At 45.7% G+C, this 20,230-nt stretch overlaps 1 protein-coding gene across 7 annotated transcripts in view; it reads left to right on the plus strand.

Annotated features, from left to right (window-relative positions):
• Window positions 1-20,230, plus strand: part of chd3 (chromodomain helicase DNA binding protein 3) — a 55,022-nt gene that overhangs the window by 15,031 nt on the left and 19,761 nt on the right. For 3 of the 7 annotated variants that reach the window (XM_071378981.1, XM_071378979.1, XM_071378978.1), the window contains exons 14-35: window positions 100-291; window positions 440-640; window positions 909-1,046; window positions 2,828-2,949; window positions 3,489-3,662; window positions 3,899-4,040; window positions 6,638-6,769; window positions 6,899-7,016; window positions 7,259-7,383; window positions 10,160-10,391; window positions 10,747-10,916; window positions 11,290-11,467; window positions 11,818-11,904; window positions 12,425-12,513; window positions 13,967-14,100; window positions 14,338-14,482; window positions 14,826-15,024; window positions 17,589-17,752; window positions 17,850-18,234; window positions 18,413-18,550; window positions 19,261-19,369; window positions 19,767-19,899. In XM_071378981.1, the coding sequence (XP_071235082.1) occupies window positions 100-291; window positions 440-640; window positions 909-1,046; window positions 2,828-2,949; window positions 3,489-3,662; window positions 3,899-4,040; window positions 6,638-6,769; window positions 6,899-7,016; window positions 7,259-7,383; window positions 10,160-10,391; window positions 10,747-10,916; window positions 11,290-11,467; window positions 11,818-11,904; window positions 12,425-12,513; window positions 13,967-14,100; window positions 14,338-14,482; window positions 14,826-15,024; window positions 17,589-17,752; window positions 17,850-18,234; window positions 18,413-18,550; window positions 19,261-19,369; window positions 19,767-19,899 (3,507 nt within the window). Of the gene's footprint in view, window positions 1-99; window positions 292-439; window positions 641-908; window positions 1,047-2,827; window positions 2,950-3,488; window positions 3,663-3,898; window positions 4,041-6,637; window positions 6,770-6,898; window positions 7,017-7,258; window positions 7,384-10,159; window positions 10,392-10,698; window positions 10,917-11,289; window positions 11,468-11,817; window positions 11,905-12,424; window positions 12,514-13,966; window positions 14,101-14,337; window positions 14,483-14,825; window positions 15,025-17,588; window positions 17,753-17,849; window positions 18,235-18,412; window positions 18,551-19,260; window positions 19,370-19,766; window positions 19,900-20,230 lie in introns of all 7 variants that reach the window. The other 4 variants (XM_071378976.1, XM_071378975.1, XM_071378977.1 and 1 more) reach the window with 3 other exon arrangements.

Below are 20,230 nucleotides of genomic sequence, written 5' to 3' on the forward strand. Positions count from 1 at the left end.
GATCAACTCTCACTACCAAGTCAAAACACTAGTGTCATTCTGTACAATGATGTTTTTTCCCCCCTTACATCACCATCCGTCTTTCTCTTTATCTTCCAGCCTACAATAAAGTACGAGGAGCAGCCAGACTTTGTGACGGCGACGAGGGGCACTCTGCACCTGTACCAGCTGGAGGGGCTCAACTGGCTGCGTTTCAGCTGGGCACAGGGCACTGACACCATCCTGGCAGACGAGATGGGGCTGGGCAAGACTATCCAGACCATCGTGTTCCTCTACTCACTCTTCAAAGAGGTAGGACGGCACCTTTAGGAGCCCTGTGTTCTGTGTGCTATGCAAATTCCCTCTTGAGTATCATGTTGTCATTTTAATAGAATAATAAAGTATTCTATTCATCTTTGTAAAAAAAAAGAATCTCTCCTCCCCTCTTCCCCCCACCAAGGGCCACACTAGGGGCCCGTTTCTGGTGAGTGCCCCCCTCTCCACCATCATTAACTGGGAGAGAGAGTTTGAGATGTGGGCCCCTGACTTCTACGTGGTGACCTACACAGGGGACAAGGACAGCAGAGCCATCATCAGAGAGAACGAGCTGACCTTCGACGACACGGCCGTACGGGGAGGGAAGAAAACCTTCAAACTGAGGGTGAGGACGGAGGGGAGGGAGGGGAGGGGAGGAGGGGGCAGAGGAATGACATGAGAGAAAGCTCAGATCTGTTCATCCTATCTTCTAAAAAAGAAAAAACATCTAATATCTGCTTCTGTTTCTCTCTGTCCCTCTCCCTCTCTCCCCTCTCTCTCCCGTCTCTCTCCTCCCTCCTCCTCTCTCTCTCTCTCTCTCTCTCTCCCCTCTCTATCCCCTCTCTGTCTCTCCCCTCTCTCTCCCCCCCTCCTCCTCTTTCTCTCCTCTCCAGAGAGAAGCCCCTATAAAGTTCCATGTCCTGTTGACGTCCTATGAGCTGGTGACGATAGACCAGACCTCCCTGAAGTCTATAGACTGGGCCTGTCTAGTGGTGGACGAAGCCCACCGCCTCAAGAACAACCAGAGCAAGGTAGGCTGCACCTGTTTGGTTTTGTTTTGTGTGTGTGCGTTTGTACTGTATTTAACTTTGGCCAATCAGATCACGTCTCTCTGTTCCTACTCCCCGCCTACACGCAGCAACTCAAGAAGGAGACACCAACACAGAGAATAGTGAGGCGCTGGGCAGAGGAGAGAGGCTCAATGCTGCAGGAGTTTTTTGACAATACTGATTGGAATACGGTCAAAGATTCATCCACCCAGGACTCATCCATCAACATTGAGGAATATACATCGTCAGTCACAGGCTTCATTAGGAAATGTGTTGATGATGTTGTATCCACAATAAGAATCCAGACATACCCCGACCCAGTTTTGCACGACACCCTCCATCATCAAGTTTGCTGACGGCACCGCGGTTGTAGGTCTGATAACCAACAACGACGAGTCAGCCTATAGGGAGGAGGTAAGTGAACTGGCATTGTGGTGCCAGGACAACAATCTCTCCCTCAACACCAGCAAAACAAAGGAGGTGATTGTTGACTTCAGGAAGCAGAGGAGGAAACATTCCCTGATCCACATCACCAGGACTACAGTACAGAGAGTCAAGAGTTTTAAGTTCCTCGGCGTCCACGTCACCGTGGACTTGTCATGGACCAACACCACCACCACCATTGTCAAGAGGGCGCAACAGAGTTTCTACTTCTTAAGGCAGCTGAGGAAATCCTCTCCAAATACTACCGCTGCACCATTGAGAGCGTCCTGACCGGTTGCTTCACGGCCTGGTATGGGAATTGTTCCGTCCACGACCACAAGGCCCTCCAGCAGATGATGAAGCTGGCCCAGTACATCACTGGGACCGTGCGTCCACCCATCCAGGATATCTACTTGAAACAGTCATTTGAGGAAGGCCCACAGCATAATCAAGGACCCCATACACCCCAGCCACAAGCTGTTCGCTCCCGTACCATCGTGAAGATAGTATCGGAGCGTGAGGTCTGATACCAACAGACTCAGAGACCGTTTGTATCTACAAGCCATCAGACTGCCGAACAGTTGAACTGGACTGACCACCTGCTCTGATTCTCCACACCGTAGCACACATGCACTCACTCATGCACACGCACACACACACACACACACACACACACACATTCATGCTACACACACTTCACAGTTGCTGCTACCAGACTCTTATTATACTGCTCAATTTATACAATTGCCCCCCCAATCCCCCTTTCCCAAATACACGTGTAAATATTGGACTATAAATTGTGCCTTCCTGTATTATACTTATGCCTGTATTATACTTATGCTAAAATGTTTATTCTATTCTACTGAGTTATTTACTTTATGCTCGTAATCTTATATTTTATTATTTCTTATTGTTGTTGCATTGTCGAGAAGGAACCTGCAAGTAAGCATTTAATTTCATTGGCCTTGTGCGCGATGTATACGAGTACAAGGCAAGCAGGTACGAGCTATCCGTTAGGGACGCAAAAAGACAATACAGACTCAAACTTGAATTGATGTTCAACAACTCAGACTCACTTTGCATGTGGCAAGGACTCCAGACTATCAAAGACTACAAAGGCACATCCAACTATGCGGTGACCACTGAAGCCTCCCTCCCAGACGAGCTCAACATATTCTATGCTCACTTCGAGGAAGACAATACCGAGCCATCCAGGAAGACTCTCGCTAATCATAAAACTTGAAATCTTACAGAATTTCCTCTAGAAAGACAATGAACGTCAACAATCAATCAATCGTTTAATCAATCAATTAATTATTGCCTGTGTTTTCTCTCCTCAGTTCTTCAGACGTCTGAATGACTATACGATTGACCACAAGCTGCTGCTGACTGGTACTCCTCTACAGAACAACCTGGAGGAGCTGTTTCACCTGCTCAACTTCCTCACTCCCAACCGTTTCAAGTAGGGGAACACACACACACACACACACATATTCACATAATGGCTGCGTTTACACAGACAGACTAATTCTGATCTTTTGCCACTAATTGGTATTTTGACCTATCAGATCAATAATTAGGCCAAATATAAGAATTGGGCTCTCTGTATAAACACAGCCATATAAACACATACACATAACATGTACATATAGACTGACACCGACTTGGACGTATGTGGATGTATAGATGCACACACTCATAGGCTGCGTTTAGACAGGCAGCCCAATTCTGATATTTTTTCCCCATTAATTGGTCTTTTGACCAATCAGATCAGCTCTGAAAAAGAGCTGACGTGAAAAGATCTGATGTGATTGGCCGAAAGACCAATTAGTGGAATCGAGCTGCTTGTCTAAACGCAGCCATATATGCAAGCAAACCACTCACACACAACACAGTCATGCATCTCTACTTCTATTTGCATGTTTTCAACCTAAATATCCTCCATTCACCAGACATCCTTTCACTCTCTCCCTCCCCTCCATCTCCCTCCTCCCTCTGTAGTAATCTGGAGGGGTTCCTGGAGGAGTTTGCAGACATCTCCAAGGAGGACCAGATCCAGAAGCTCCATGACCTGCTGGGTCCCCACATGTTGAGGAGGCTGAAGGCTGACGTCTTCAAGAACATGCCGGCAAAGACTGAGCTCATCGTACGAGTGGAACTAAGCCCCATGCAGAAGTAAGGAGGAGCGGGGTGGAGAGAGAGTGGGGGAGTGGTGGGGGAGGATGCATGGAGGGAGAAAGGAGAGGAGAGGAACGAAAGGACAGGAATAGTGAAAGAGTGAGGGAAGAGAGGAGGGAAAGGCGTATGGTAGATAAAGATACTGAAAAAGAGAGTGAGGGAGTAGTTAACAAGTTAATCATAAAAATAATCACACACTAACTGTGTCTTTCTTCATTGATGTATTATAACAGGAAATACTACAAGTTGATTCTGACGAGGAACTTTGAGGCTCTGAACTCTAAAGGAGGAGGTAACCAGGTGTCTCTACTCAACATCATGATGGACCTGAAGAAGTGTGCCAACCACCCCTACCTCTTCCCCGTCGCCTCCATGGTAACTATGATCATAATGATAAACTGAGTGTACAAAACATTAGGAACACCTGCTCTTTCCATGACGGACTGACCAGGTGAATCAAATCATATGAAATCAAATTTGTTGGGGCGGTATGGGAATTGGAGTGGGTCTACCGTTTCCGGGATGATAGTGTTGATGTGAGCCATGTCCAGCCTTTCAAAGCACTTCATGGCTACCAACGTGAGTGCTACGGGTCGGTAGTCATTTATGCAGGTTACCTTCACTTTCTTGGGCACAGGGACTATGGTGGTCTGCTTGAAACATGTAGGTATTACAGACTCGGTAAGGGAGAGGTTGAAAATGTCAGTGAAGACACTTGCCAGTTGGTCTGCACATGTTCTGAGTACATGTCCTGGTAATCCGTCTGGCCCCGTGGCCTTGTGAATGTTGACCTGTTTAAAGTTTTTGCTCACATCGGCTACGGAGAGCGTGATCACACAGACGTCTGAAACAGCTGGTGCTCTCATGCATGTTTCAGTGGTGCTTGCCTCGAAGCGAGCATAAAAGGTATTTAGCCCGTCTGGTAGGCTTGCGTCACTGGGCAGCTCACGGCTGAGTTTACCTTTGTGGTCCGTAACACTTTGCAAGCTCCGCCACATCCGAAGAGCGTCGGAGCCGGTTGAGTAGGATTCGATCTTGGTCCTGTATTGACGCTTTGCCTGTTTGTTGGTTCATCTGAGGGCATGGCAGGATTTCTTATAAATTTCCGGATTAATGTCCCGCTCCTTAAAAGCGGCAGGTCTAGCCTTGAGCTCGGTGCAGATGTTGCCTGTAATCCATGGCTTCTGGTTGGGATATGTACGTACAGTCACTGTGGGGACAGTGTCGTCGATGCACTTATTGATGAAGCCAGTGACTGAGGTGGGATACTCCTCAATGCCATTGGATGAATGCCGGAACATATTCCAGTCTGTGCTAGAAAAACAATCCTTCAGCGTAGCATTCACGTCATCTGACCACTTCCGTATTGAGCGAGTCACTGGTACTTCCTGCTTTAGATTTTGCTTGTAAGCAGGAATCAGGAGGATAGAATTATGGTCAGATTTGCCAAATGGAGGGCGAGGGAGAGCTTTGCATGTGTCTCTGTGTGTGGAGTACAGGTGGTCTAGAGTTTTTTTCCCTCTGGTTGCACATGTGACATGCTGGTAGAAAGGAGATAAAACTAATTTAAGTTTGCCTGTATTAAAGTCCCCGAACACTAGGAGCGCCGCTTCTGGATGAGCATTTTCTTGTTTACTTATGGCCTTATACAGCTCATTGAATGCGGCCTTAGTGCCAGTTTCGGTTTGTGGTGGTAAATAGACGGCTATGAAAAATATGGTAGATAGAGTGGTCTACAGCTTATCTTGGTAGATAGTGTGGTCTACAGCTTATTATGTTGTACTCTACCTCAGACGAGCAATACCTCGAGCCTACCTTAATATTAGACATCGCGCACCAGCTGCTATTTACAAATAGACACAAACCCCCAACCCTAGCAGACATAGCTGTTCTGTCCTGCCGATGTACGGAAAACACAGCCAACTGTATATTATCCGTGTCGTCGTTCAGCCACGACTTGGTGAAACATAAGATATGACCGTTTTTAATGTCCCATTGGTAGGATAGTCTCGAACAGAGCCCATCCAGTGTTTTCTCCAGTGTTTGCACGCTAATAGAACAGATGGTAGAGGTGAGTTACCCTCTTGCCGACAAATTCTCACAAGGCACCCTGATCTGCGCCCCCTGTATTTCCTTATTTTCTTCATGTGAATGACAGGGATTTGGGCCTTGTCTGGGAGCAACATTATATCCTTCCTGTCAGACTCATTAATTAAGGTGAAAGCTATGGTCCCTTGTTGATGTCACCTGTTAAATCCACTTTAATCAGTGTAGATGAAGGGGAAGAGACAGGTCAAAGAAGGATTTTTAAGCCTTGAGACAATTGAGACATGGATTGTGTATGTGTGCCATTCAGACGGTGACTGTGCAAGACAAAATATTTAAGTGGCCTTTGAACGGGTTATGGTAGGAGGTGCCAGGCGCATCGGTTTCAGTGTGTCAAGAACTGCAATGCTGCTGGGCTTTTCACTCCTAACAGTTTCACGTGTGTATCAGTAATGGTCCACCACCCAAAGGACATCCAGCCAACTTGACACAACTGTGGGAAGCATTGGAGTCAACATGGGCCAGCATCCCTGTGGAACGCTTTCGACACCTAGTACTCCATGCCCCGAAGAATTGAGGCTGTTCTGAAGGCAATAGCTGGTGCAACTCAATATTAGTGTATATTATCTTAAGTCACATTTTCAACAGTAAGGACACTGTAATTCACCTCTAAATTGCAGAACAGTGATACATTCTGGTAGGTTTGAGTAGTATAGCTACAAATGTATTCAGCCTATTATTACAGTCTAAGGGGGGAAAAAACCTAGGAATATGCATTAATGTAAACATGACCACAAATGTTCATGGAAATGAAAGAGTTCACGTTCTTTCAGTTATTCAAGTTCAATAAAGAAGTTATATCTGTATAATGTATGAGTTATATGTCATCACATGGCCATGGTGTGATGTCTTTACCGTGGTATTAGGAAGCCCGCAAGACGGCGAGCGGAGCGTACGAGGGCACGGACCTCACAAAGGCTTCTGGGAAACTGACTCTGTTGCAGAAGATGATGAGGAAACTGAAGGACCAGGGACACCGGGTGCTAGTCTTCTCACAGGTTGGTACACACACACACACGTACACACGCACACACACACGCAAATACAAACATGCGCACTGTTAGCACTTCCGTAACCATTTCTCTTCTCTCTCCTGCTCTCCTCCCTCCCTCCTCTCTCCCTGGTAGATGACTAAGATGTTGGACCTGCTTGAGGACTTCTTGGACTTTGAGGGTTATAAGTACGAGAGGATCGACGGAGGAGTCACAGGAGCTCTGAGACAGGAGGCCATAGACAGGTTCAATGGTGAGGCAGACACTCAGTCTACTGCAGGTTCTAGAAACAAATACAAGCCATTTAGATGAAAGGGAACATTGCGATTTTTTCCCCCTTCTCATTATCAGTGTCTAATGCAATTTATTTCTCTCCCCATCTCACTTTCTTTATCTCCCTCTCTCACGCTCTCGATCTCCCTCTCTCTCTCTCTCTCTCTCTCTCTCTCTCTCTCTCTCTCTCTCTCTCTCTTTCTCTCTGTCTCACTCTCTCAGCTCCTGGTGCTCCTCAATTCTGTTTCTTGCTGTCCACCAGGGCAGGGGGTCTGGGTATTAACCTGGCTACAGCAGACACTGTTGTCATCTTCGACTCAGACTGGAACCCCCACAATGACATCCAGGTAGACTGTCACTTGAATGTTGAAATAATGTCCATTATTGAAAAAACAAGTCTGAAGGACATTCATGTAGAATTTACATCAATTTCCATGCACTTAATTTTTGCTCTTTAAACATCATACAAACAGTAAATAAGTGGCTTATCTGCCTTTGCCTTCCGTCCTGCTAGCTAACGTTTAATCGCTGGAAAATAAATGGGACGAACTGAAAGCACGTATATACCTACCAACGGGACATTAAAAACTGTAATATCTTATGTCGTGGCTGAACGACGATATTAAGAACATACAGCTGGCGGGTTATACACTCTATCGGCAGGATAGAACAGGAGCCTCTGGTAAGACACGGGGCGGGGGCCTATGCATATATGTAAACAACAGCTGGTGCATGATATCTAAGGAAGTCTCTAGGTTTTGCTCGCCTGAGGTAGAGTATCTCATGATAAGCTGTAGACCACACTATCTACCTAGAGAGTTTTCATCTGTATTTTTTGTAGTTGTCTACATACCACCACAGACCAATGCTGGCACTAAAACCGCACTCAATCAGCTGTATATACCGCCATAAGCAAACAGGAAAACACTCATCCAGAGGCGGCGCTCCTAGTGGCCGGGGAATTTAATGCAGGGAAACTTAAATCAGTTTTACCTCATTTCTATCAGCATGTTAAATGTGCAACCAGAGGGGAAAAAAATTCTAGACCACCTTTACTCCACACACAAAGACGTGTACAAAGCTCTCCTTCCACATCCATTTGGCAAATCTGACCATAATTATATCCTCCTGATTCCTGCTTACAAGCAAAAATGAAAGCAGGAAGCACCAGTGACTCGATCAATAAAAAAGTGGTGAGATGAAGCAGATGCTAAACTACAGGACTGTTTTGCTAGCACAGACTGGAATATGTTCCGGGATTCTTCCGATGGCATTGAGGAGTAACCCGGAAGCTTATAAGAAATCCCGCTATGCCCTCCGATGAACCATCAAACAGGCAAAGCGTCAATACAGGACTAAGATCGAATCGTACTACACCGGCTCCGATGCTCGTCGGATGTGGCAGGGCTTGCAAACTACAAAGGGAAGCACAGCCGAGAGCTGCCCAGTGACACGAGCCAACCAGACGAGCTAAATAACTTTGATGCTCGTTTCGAGGCAAGTAACACTGAAACATGCATGAGCGCATCAGCTGTTCCGGACGAGTGTGTAATCACACTCTCCGCAGACAATGTGAGTAAGACCTTTAAACAGGTCAACATTCACAAGGCTGCAGGGCCAGACGGATTACCAGGACGTGTACTCTGAGCATGCGCTGACCAACTAGCAAGTGTCTTCACTGACATTTTCAACCTCTCCCTGTCTGAGTCTGTAATACCAACATGTTTCAAGCAGACCCCCATAGTGCCTGTGCCCAAGAACACTAAGGTAACCTGCCTAAATGACTACTGACCCGTAGCACTCACGTCTGTAGCCATGAAGTGCTTTGAAAGGCTGGTCATGGCTCACATCAACACCATTATCCCAGAAACCCTAGACCCACTCCAATTTGCATACCGCACCAACAGATCCACAGATTATGCAATCTCTATTGCACTCCACACTGCCCTTTCCCACCTGGATAAAAGGAACACCTATGTGTGAATGCTATTCATTGACTACAGCTCAGCGTTCAACACCATAGCGCCCTCAAAGCTCATCACTAAGCTAAGGACCCTGGGACTAAACACCTCCCTCTGCAACTGGATCCTGGACTTCCTGACGGGCCACCCTCAGGTGGTAAAGGTAGGTAACAACACATCCGCCACGCTGATCCTCAACACAATGGCCCCTCAGGGGTGCGTGATCAGTCCCCTCCTGTACTCCCTGTTCAATCATGACTGCACGGCCAGGCACGACTCCAACAACATCATTAAGTTTGCAGATGACAACAGTGGTAGGCCTGATCACGGACAACGATGAGACAGCCTATAGGGAGGAGGTCAGAGACCTGACAGTGTGGTGCAAGGACAGCAATTTCTCCCCCAACGTGATCAAGACAAAGGAGGTGATTGTGGACTACAGGAAAAGGAGGACCGAGCACGCCCCCATTCTCATTGATGGGGCTGTAGTGGAGCAGGTTGAGAGTTTCAAGTTCCTTGGCGTCCACATCACTAACACACTAACATGGTCGAAGCACACCAGACAGTCGTGAAGAGGGCACGACAAAACCTATTTCTCCTCAGGAGACTGAAAAGATTTGGCATGGGTCCTCAGATCCTCAAAAGGTTTTACAGCTGCACCATCGAGAGCTTCCTGAGTGGTTGCATCACTGCCTGTTATGGCAACTTCTCTGCCTCCGACCGCAAGGCACTATTCCCCCCTATTCTACGCTGCTGCTACTCTCTGTTATTATCTATGCATAGTCACTTTAATAACTCTACCTACATGTACATATTACCTCAGTTACCTCGACACCGGTGCCCCCACACATTGACTCTGTACCGGTACCCCATTTATATAGCCCTGCTGTTGTTATTTACTGCTGCTCTTTAATGATTTGTTATTCTTATCTCTTACTTTTTTTAGGTGTTTTCTTAAAACTGCATTGTTGGTTAAGGGCTTGTAAGTAAGCATTTCACTGTAAGGTCTACACCTGTTGTATTCGGCGCATGTGACATATACAATTTGATTTGATTTAATGGTTAATTCCTTAATCCCTTTTCTCTCTCCCTCATTCTGTGTCCATTCCCTACCTATCTCACTCTTTCCTCCCTCCTCTTCTCCCTCCTTCTCCCTCACAAGGCATTCAGTCGCGCCCACCGCATCGGGCAGGCCAACAAGGTGATGATCTACCGTTTCGTGACCCGTGCCAGTGTGGAGGAGCGCATCACCCAGGTGGCAAAGAGGAAGATGATGCTGACCCACCTGGTGGTGAGGCCCGGCCTGGGCTCCAAGGCTGGATCCATGTCCAAACAGGAACTGGACGACATCCTCAAGTTCGGCACCGAGGAACTCTTCAAGGACGAGATCGAATGTAAGTGACATTTGTTGATTGGTTTGATTTGATTGATGATCGATTGTGGGGGATGGGAGGAGGATAGGAGAAAGGGGGAGGGGGGAGGTGGAAGGATAGAGGAGGAGCAGGAGGAGGATGTAGGGATTAACAGAGGAAGAAATGCGAGGATAGGACATTTATTTGGGGTATATGTTTAGATGTCAGAGATTTAGGAGAATTCTCTAATATACATTGCATTTTGGGGGTTGTTACATACATCTTTATATAGATCGATTTTAGTCACATCCTAATCTGTGTTTCACCACCGTTTTCTATTCCCCCAAAGTCCTCTCACCACCACGTATGTCCACTCTCTCTCCCCTACGCTGTCCAGCGGGGGACAACAGGGATGATGAGGGCAGTGTGATCCACTACGACAGCTCAGCCATCGAGAGACTGCTGGACCGGAGCCAGGACGCTACAGACGACACAGACATGCAGAACATGAACGAATACCTCAGCTCCTTCAAAGTGGCCCGCTACATGGTTCGAGAGGAGGATAAGGTGAGAAAGGGAAGGAGAGAGAGGGGGAAGGAGAGAGAGGGGGAAGGGAGAGGTGAGGTTTTGGGGGGGCAGTTGGGGAATACCTCAGCTCCTTCAAAGTACCTGGCTACATGGTTCGAGAGGATAAGGTGATGTACAGAGAGAGCGATGGAGAGAAGCTGTTGGAGAGAGAAGTGATAGATAACTTTACTGTTTTTGTATGCTTTAATGTATACAAAAATGTGTATGGCACTTTAGTGTACTTTTTAAAATATTTATCTATGTGTAAACTGTTAACACTGTCCATTGAGCTATTATACGGGTTTATAAGTAGATTATATCACACTGGTTATATGTAAACTGTTCTTCCATGTTCTTGCATGTGTGTATCCAGATTGAGGAGGTGGAGCGTGAGATCATTAAGCAGGAGGAGTGTGTGGACCCAGAATACTGGGAGAAGCTGCTGAGACATCACTATGAGCAACAACAGGAGGACCTGGCTAGTAAACTGGGCAAGGGCAAGAGAAACCGCAAGCCTGTCAACTACAACGACGCAGCACAGGAGGACCAAGGTAGGTAGTTGGTAACCATCAGTCCTAGTTGTCATGGAGATGGATTGAGGTGTCGTTTATGTAATTAGCATGCATCACTATGACAACATGGGCTATTTTGTACTGTCACACCTTAGGCATTCTGAATAACTTCTTCTTCTTTTTTATAATTAAAGAAGGGTTGGACTCCTCCTACTTCGTATTGGCCCATATATTGGTTCATCCATGATTGTTTTAAATAAAAGTTGTGCTCTCTGCTAGAATTAGATCATGTAATATGGTCTCTGTGCTATACGTTAGGTATTGCTAAATGGTAGCCGCATGGGGCCAGTGGGCCTAGCCTATTGACGGTACACCATGTGCTGTTTCAGAGTGGCATGCTGGTATTTCAGATAACCAGTCCGAGTACTCTGTGGGCTCTGAGGAGGAGGATGAAGACTTCGATGAGAGGCCAGAAGGTATGCCTAAGTACACAAGGCACAAACACATTTGGAATGAAGCCTCTTCTGTTGAATGTGTTGGGATGGATCACGTGTTAAACTCCTGTCCTCGACGGCCGAAGGTCTGCTGGTTTTAGCTCCTCCCTTGTACTTGATTGATTAGTAAGGAACTCCCCTCACCAGGTTGTCTAGGGCTAATTGGACAGAAATTGAAAGGAAATAATGAAAACCAGCAGACACACAGCCCTCCAGGTATTGAGTTTGACGCCCCTGTAACAGATGGATGATTAGATTTCAGATGTTATGGCTGCTTCACTCAAGTACCATAATGACTATGCTGCGTACTCTCCTGATTTCTCCTCTCTTTCTCTCTCTCTCTCTCTGTCTCTCTGTCTCTCTCTCTGTCTCTCTCTCTCTCTCTCTGTCTCTCTCTTTCTCTCTCTCTCTCTCTCTCTCTCTCTCTCTCTCTCTCTCTCTCTCTCTCTCTCTCTCTCTCTCTCTCTCACCCCCCCTTCATATTCTCTCTATCTTCGTCCAGGTTCTCGCCGACAGTCCCGTCGGCAGATGAGGAACGAGAGAGACAAGCCACTTCCCCCCCTGTTGGCCAGAGTAGGAGGAAACTTGGAGGTTAGAGACAACAACTTATCTGCTATTCTTGTTGAAATAAGAATTTATACATTCTGTATAGGGGTTATGAATATTATACAGTTGAAGTCGGATGTTTACATACACCTTAGCCAAATACATTTAAACTCAGTTTTTCACAATTCCTGACATTTAATCCTAGTAAAAATTCCCTGTCTTAGGTCAGTTAGGATCACCACTTTATTTTAAGAATGTAAAATGTCAGAATAATAGTAGAGAGAATGATTTATTTCAGCTTTTATTTATTCATCACATTCCCAGTAGGTCAGAAGTTTACATACACTCAATTAGTATTTGGTAGCATTGCCATTAAAATGTTTAGCTTGGGTCAAACGTTTCGGGTGGCCTTCCACAAGCTTCCCACAATAAGTTGTGTGAATTTTGGCCCATTCCTCCTGACAGAACTGGTGTAACTGAGTAAGGTTTGTAGGCCTCCTTGCTCGCACATGCTTTTTCAGTTCTGCCCACACATTTTCTATAGGTGTGAGGTCAGGGCTTTGTGATGGCCTCTCCAATACCTTGACTTTGTTATTGACAGAGTTCATCTGTCCAGTGTCTGTGTTATTTTGCACATCTTAATATTTTATTTTTATTGTCCAGTCTGAGATATGGCTTTTTCTTGCAACTCTGCCTAGAAGGCCAGCATCCCGGAGTCGCCTCTTCACTGTTGATGTTGAGTTTGGTGTTTTGCGGGTACTATTTAATGAAGATGCCAGTTGAGGACTAGTGAGGCGTCTGTTTCTTAAACTAGACACCGTAATGTACTTGTCCTCTTGCTCAGTTGTGCACCGGGGCCTCCCACTCCTCTTTCTATTCTGCTTAGAGCCAGTTTGCGCTGTTCTGTGAAGGGAGTAGTACACAGCGCTGTACGAGATCTTCAGTTTTTTGGCAATTTCTCGCATGGAATAGCCTTCATTTCTCAGAACAATAATAGACTGACGAGTTTCAGAAGAAAGTTATTTGTTTCTGGTAATTTTGAACCTGTAATCGAAGCCACAAATGCTGATGCTCCAGATACTCAACTAGTCGAAAGAAGGCCAGTTTTATTGCTTCTTTAATTAGAACAGAGTTTTCAGCTGTGCTAACATAATTGCAAAAGGGGTTTCTAATGATCAATTAGCCTTTTAAAATGATAAACTTGGATTAGCTAACACAACATGCCATTGGAACACAGGAGTGATGGTTGCTGATAATGGGCCTCTGTACGCCTATGTAGATATTCCATTAACAAATCAGTCGTTTCCAGCTACAATAGTCATTTACAACATTAACAATGTCTACACTGTCTTTCTGATCAATTTGATGTTATTGTAATGGACAAAAAATATGCTTTTCTTTCAAAAACAAGGACATTTCTAAGTGACCCCAAACTTTTGAACGGTAGGGTATGGTTATGAATGTGTAATGAAGTCCTTATGTCCTCTCTCCCCTCAAGGTATTGGGCTTCAACACGCGCCAGAGGAAAGCCTTCCTAAACGCGGTGATGCGTTGGGGCATGCCCGCACAGGACGCCTTCTCCTGCCAGTGGCTGGTCAGAGACCTGAGGGGCAAGAGTGAGAAGGAGTTCAAGTGAGTGGAGTGGGACTGATATGGCATGGCGGCCTTATTGTTTGAGTCATAGGCAGGCTAAAGTATGAGCTTACACTGAGTTCTTCATGCTACAATGTTGCTGCTGGTCTGTTCCCTCTCTGTCGTCTGTTTTTCTCTCTTCCCCCTTTTTTGCTGCCTCTCTGCCTTGTTCTCTCCCTCACTTCTCTCATCTTATGTATCAATCTCTTCCCTCTCTCCTCCCTTTTTCTTTTCCAGGGCGTATGTCTCCCTGTTCATGCGTCACCTGTGTGAGCCCGTGGCCGACGGTGCCGAGACGTTTGCCGACGGCGTGCCGAGGGAGGGCCTGTGTCGGCAGCCTGTGCTCACCCGCATCGGGGTCATGTCCCTGGTCAAGAAGAAGGTCAGGGGTCAAAGTGTATCTTAGAAACCACAATGCTAAGCTAACAGGCTAGCTAGCTACATAAAACAGCAATTGTCTGTTTTTTGGCAAAGCTTTAATTGATTCAGACCTGTCAGACCAGAATCGTATGAGGTAATACAGATATTTCACAGTTATTCAACTTCTTTCGTTTCCACTAAGACATTTTCCCAGGCTGTGACTTCCTTGTAACATAATGATAAATCAATAATAGACAGAAAATTAGGGTCAATTTCTTTCCAGGGGAAAGGGACTGTTGGCTAGAATAGAACAGAACAGAATAAAATACTTTATTGCTTGATTTTGTCACAACCCCCTTCCTCAGATCCAGGAGTTTGAGCACATCAATGGGCGGTGGAGTCTTCCAGAACTGAAGCCAGAGATGAAGCCAGAGGCCCTGAGACCAGAGGTCAGTGTGTCTTCTTCCTCCAGAGCCTCCTCCCCTGGGGGGACCATGAAGACCGCTACGCCCACCCCTGACCCCAGCTGTACCTCAGACAACACCCCCTGCACCTCAAAACCAGGTGGGTGAACAAAGACATGCGCACAGATGCAGGCACGCAGCTCACAGGATGCCCAGCAGAGGGCACTCAAGTCTGACTGTGATAACTGTGTGTCGAAACTACAGTAGGCTACATTCATCAATCTGACTCCATTATTATGTGGATAAATGCTACATGAAATGCGTGGTACGTTACAGAATAACACAGAGTAAATGACTATCACCAATAGGCTAAGACTTAACGTGGTTACACGTGTCTTCAGTTTAGAATAATCTCTGAGCGAAAGGGTCTGTACACATATGGGGCTCGATGAAATAACGATGAAATAAACCAAGTCTAAATATATAGCAATGTAATACTGGCACATTTTACCAGAGAAAACTCTGACCTTTTATCCAGGGAAAAAACTTAAGTCACCCCCACCCTAAATATACATGACTCAGCATTCTGCTGTTGAAAAACATAAGGCATGACATCACACCCAGATATGAGTCAAATCAACTCAATTCAATTTGAATGTGCCTGAAACCGGTCAAACCGGTGACTTTGAAAATCCCTCAACACGGAATACATACAGTTGAAGTCGGAAGTTTACATACACTTAGGTTGGAGTCATTAAAAGTCGCTTTTCAACCACTCCACAAATTTCTTGTTCACAAAATATAGTTTTGGCAAGTCGATTAGGACATCTACTTTGTGCATGACACAAGGAATCTTTCCAACAATTGTTAACAGACAGATTATTTCACTTATAAATCACTGTATCACAATTCCAGTGCGTCAGAAGTTTACATACACTAAGTTAACTGTGCCTTTAAACAGCTTGGAAAATTCCAGAAAACGATGTCATGGCTTTAGAAGCTTCTGATAGGCTAATTTACATAATTTGAGTCAATTGGAGGTGTACCTGTGGATGTATTTCAAGGCCTACTTTCAAACTCAGTGCCTCTTGGCTTGACATCATGGGAAAATCAAAAGAAATCAGTCAAGACCTCAGAAAAGAATTGTAGACCTCCACAAGTCTGGTTCATCCTTGGGAGCAATTTCCAAACGCCTGAAGGTACCACGTTCATCTGTACAAACAATAGTACGCAAGTGCTATTAGTACGCAACACCATGGGATCACACAGCCGTCATACCGCTCAGGAAGGAGACGCGTTCTGTCTCCTAGAGATGAACGTACTTTGGTGCGAATAGTGCAAATCAATCCCAGAACAACAGCAAAGGACCCTGTGAAGATGCTGGAGGAAGCAGGTACAAAAGTGTCTATATCCACAGTCAAACGAATCCTTTATCGACATAACCTGATAGGCCGCTCAACAAGGAAGAAGCCACTGCTCCAAAAACGCCATAAAAATGCCAGACTATAGTTTGCAACTGCACATGGGGACAAAGATCGTACTTTTTGGAGAAATGTCCTCTGGTCTGATGAAACAAAAATAGAACTGTTTGGCCATAATGACCATTGTTATGTTTGGAGGAAAAAGGGGGAGGCTTGCAAGCCGAAGAACACCATCCCAACCGTGAAGCACGGGGGTGGCAGCATCATATTGTGGGGTGATTTGCTGCAGGAGGGACTGGTGCACTTCACAAAATAGATGGCATCATGATGAAGGAAAATGATCTGAAGACATCAGTCAGGAAGTTAAAGCTTGGTTGCAAATGGGTCTTCCAAATGGACAATGACCCCAAGCATATTTCCAAAATTGTGGCAAAATGGCTTAAGGACAACAAAGTCAAGGTATTGGAGTGGCCATCACAAATCCATGACCTCAATCCTATAGAACATTTGTGGGCAGACATGAAAAAGCGTGTGCGAGCGTGTGCGAGCAAAATTCACCCCACTTGTTGTGGGATACTTGTGGAAAGCTACCCGAAACGTTTGACCCAAGTTAAACAATTAAATGGCAATGCTACCAAATACTAATTGAGTGTATGTAAACTTCTGACCCACTGGGAATGATGAAAGAAGTTAAAGCTGAAATAAATCATTCACTCTACTATTATTCTGACATTTCACATTCTTAAAATAAAGTGGTGATCCTAACTGACCAAAGACAGGGAATTTTTACTTGGATTAAATGTCAGGAATTGTGAAAAACTGAGTTTAAATGTGTTTGGTTGAGGTGTATGTAAACATCCGACTTCAACTGTACATTGCAATAAGACATATCAAAAGGAATGGATATAATGCATTTCTAATCTCTTGAAACAAACCGAACACGACAATTGAAGTCGCACAAACATTCACAACATCAGGTCCGGTTTTAATCACTTTCCAGGAGACAAGTGGAATCTCCTGTAGGCCGCTGTCCTGTCGAGGGCTGGAGGTACGAGTTCAGGATGTACCATGCTCTTTGAAGTTCAAAGATGTGGCCGTCTATCCGGACAATATCATAAATATCATAAATTGTGATTGAATCATCACGCTGTGCTCCCGTGCCAGCCAGTCGCCGACGCGTCTGAATCACAGAGTCCAAGAAGGTCATCATCTTTCCTACTGTGTGTGTGCGTGTGTGTGTGCGAGTGCGTGTGTGCGTGCGAGTGAGTGAGAAATGACCCCCTTGCATGTGTGTTGTGTTCAGCTACCCCTGCTCCGTCGGACAAACTAGAGAAGAACGGGAAAGATGGAGAGAAGGAAGAGGAAGATGAGGAGGGTAAGGCCTCATCTGAGCCAGAGAAAGATGGCGAGAAGGAGAAGGACGAGGGGAAGGAGGAAGAGAGCAACAAGAGTGCAGACCCTGAAGAGGTGAGAGATTGAACGTTATTAATTACACAGTTGACGGTCTTAATAAATCTTGCTACCAATAACTGTCACTGAACATTATGTTTTGTCATGTCCCCAGCCTCCAATCTCTACCAAAGAAGCACTACAAGAATTATCCCCTTGCACAACAACAGACAAGGAAGAGAAGGGTACAAAAGAGGAGGAGGAGGGGAAAGAAACCAAAACGACTGACACCCCTCCGGCCCTAGTGGAGGAGAAGAAAGTTGAGGAGGAGAGTAAGGAGGAGGGGTCTTCCGGAGAAACAACTAAGCAAGGGTCGGAGGTCAAAGATGAGAAACCAGGTAGTGTAACACTCTCGCCTGGAGAGAAGGTGGAGGAGGAGAAAGAGAAGGTCAACAACAAGGAAAAAGACATGGAGAAGAGTGAGGAGGCCCCTGTCCTCACAGAAGGGCCAGACAACATGGAAAGGATGGAGCGACAGCAACCCTCTGACGTGATGAAAGGTGAGTGACCTCACCTGTCAGTCCGTCCGTCTGTACATGTCTGTTAGTTAGTTAGTTAGTTAGTTAGTTAGTTAGTGACTCACTGACTAGTCACTAGTAGATAGGTATAGACTATTAGGTATAGTTCAATGGCATCCACTTCTCTGAATGAACTGGCTTGTGTTTTTACTGCTCACAGAGGAAGTAAAAGGTGAAAAGGATGCTGGGAAAGAAGTGGCGAAGGAGGAGGTTGCCAAAGATGCCTTGCCGAAACCCCCCATCACCCCCCCCGAGCGACGGCGCTTCATGTTCAACATCGCTGACGGGGGCTTCACGGGTAAATGAGCCCTATCATATGACCCCTGTCATGTCTGCTACTGTGTATTAGAACGGAAGCAGCCCTTAGCCGTGGTATATCGGCCATATATCACAAACCCCCGAGGTGCCTTGTTGCTATTATAAACTAGTTACCAACGTAATTAGAGCAGTAAAAATATATGTTTTGTCATACCCGTGGTATACAGTCTGATATACCATGGCTGTCAGCCATTCAACATTCAGGGCTCAAACCACCCAGTTTAGAGGCAGAACTCACTGTGTCCTGGGTTGTTTCAACATGAATTCAATGTTATGCTGATGATCCCCCACAAAGAGCTCCGCACACAGTAACTTAGTATCAAATCAAATCAAATCGGGTTGGTCACAGACACGTATTTAGCAGATGTTATTGCGGGTGTAGCGAAATGCTTGTATCATGGGTTGTTTTAACGTCAATGTTTTCAGTATCACAGGTTGCTATTATAACATTGACACACAAAGTTATGTTGACGATTCCCCACAAAGATCTCCACACACAGTGGCGGATCACACTCAGTATCAGATGTTGTTTTAACATTGACACAGCATTATGCTGCTGTCCCTGTGCTCAGCAACATACACAGTGGCATAATACACTTAGTCCGTATCACTGGTTGTTATGACATTGACACAACGTTACGTGGATGTTATAACACTGACCCAACATTATGCTGACGTTTCACACTGCAGAGCTGCATACACTGTGGCAGAACGAGGAGCGGGCGGCCATCTCCTCCGGGAAGATGAATGAGATCTGGCACCGGCGACACGACTTCTGGCTGCTGGCGGGAATCGTACTGTATCCTTGACTGTGGTTGCCGCGGAGACCGTCTTGTGGTGTTTATTTATCTGTCATGCTGCGGCAGTGGCTTCGTGAGAAGTCCACCCGCCGGTGCATTTGTGTAGCAGAGAGGTATTAGATTGTATCTGCAGAAATCTACACATGGAATAGAGATTGGAACAGTCCATTCTGTTCTATTTGTATGAATTTACTAGAATGCCAAATATCCAATCCAACCCTAGCCTTCCTACCACAAGAAACAATAAAGATCTGAAAGGATTCAATAGGAATACGCTTGATGAGGATAGCCCTATTCATAGAAGTTGTGCTAAAATACTTATTACTACTGACAGACTAGGTGTTGCTTTGGCTAATGGTGTATTGAGCTGTATGACCCTTGACCCCTGCGTATCAGTCATGGCTATGCACGGTGGCAGGACATCCAGAACGATCCCCAGTTTGCTATCGTCAACGAGCCCTTCAAGTCGCAGGCCAACAAGGGCAACTTCCTTGAGATGAAGAACAAGTTCCTGGCCCGCCGCTTCAAGGTGCGACACCACATAACATGACATGTGACACAACATGACATGGTATGAGGGTGAAAAAACATGACATGGCATAACAGTGTAGCATGGTATAACCTTCATAGCATAGCATAACTAGAAGGCCTGGAAACACTCTGGAACCTACACATCAAATGACATACTATAACATTACCATAACATAACTATGACACAACAAAATCCAACCATGACACAGACAAGACCGTCAGGATTCAGGGCAAGATTTTGTACTATTCAATTAAGCAATAATGCCCGACGGGGTGTGGTATATGGCCAATATACCACGGCTAAGGACTGATCTTATGCCTGACGCAAC

Source organism: Salvelinus alpinus, chromosome 31 (genome assembly GCF_045679555.1).
Source record: "Salvelinus alpinus chromosome 31, SLU_Salpinus.1, whole genome shotgun sequence".
Lineage (NCBI taxonomy): Eukaryota > Metazoa > Chordata > Actinopteri > Salmoniformes > Salmonidae > Salvelinus > Salvelinus alpinus.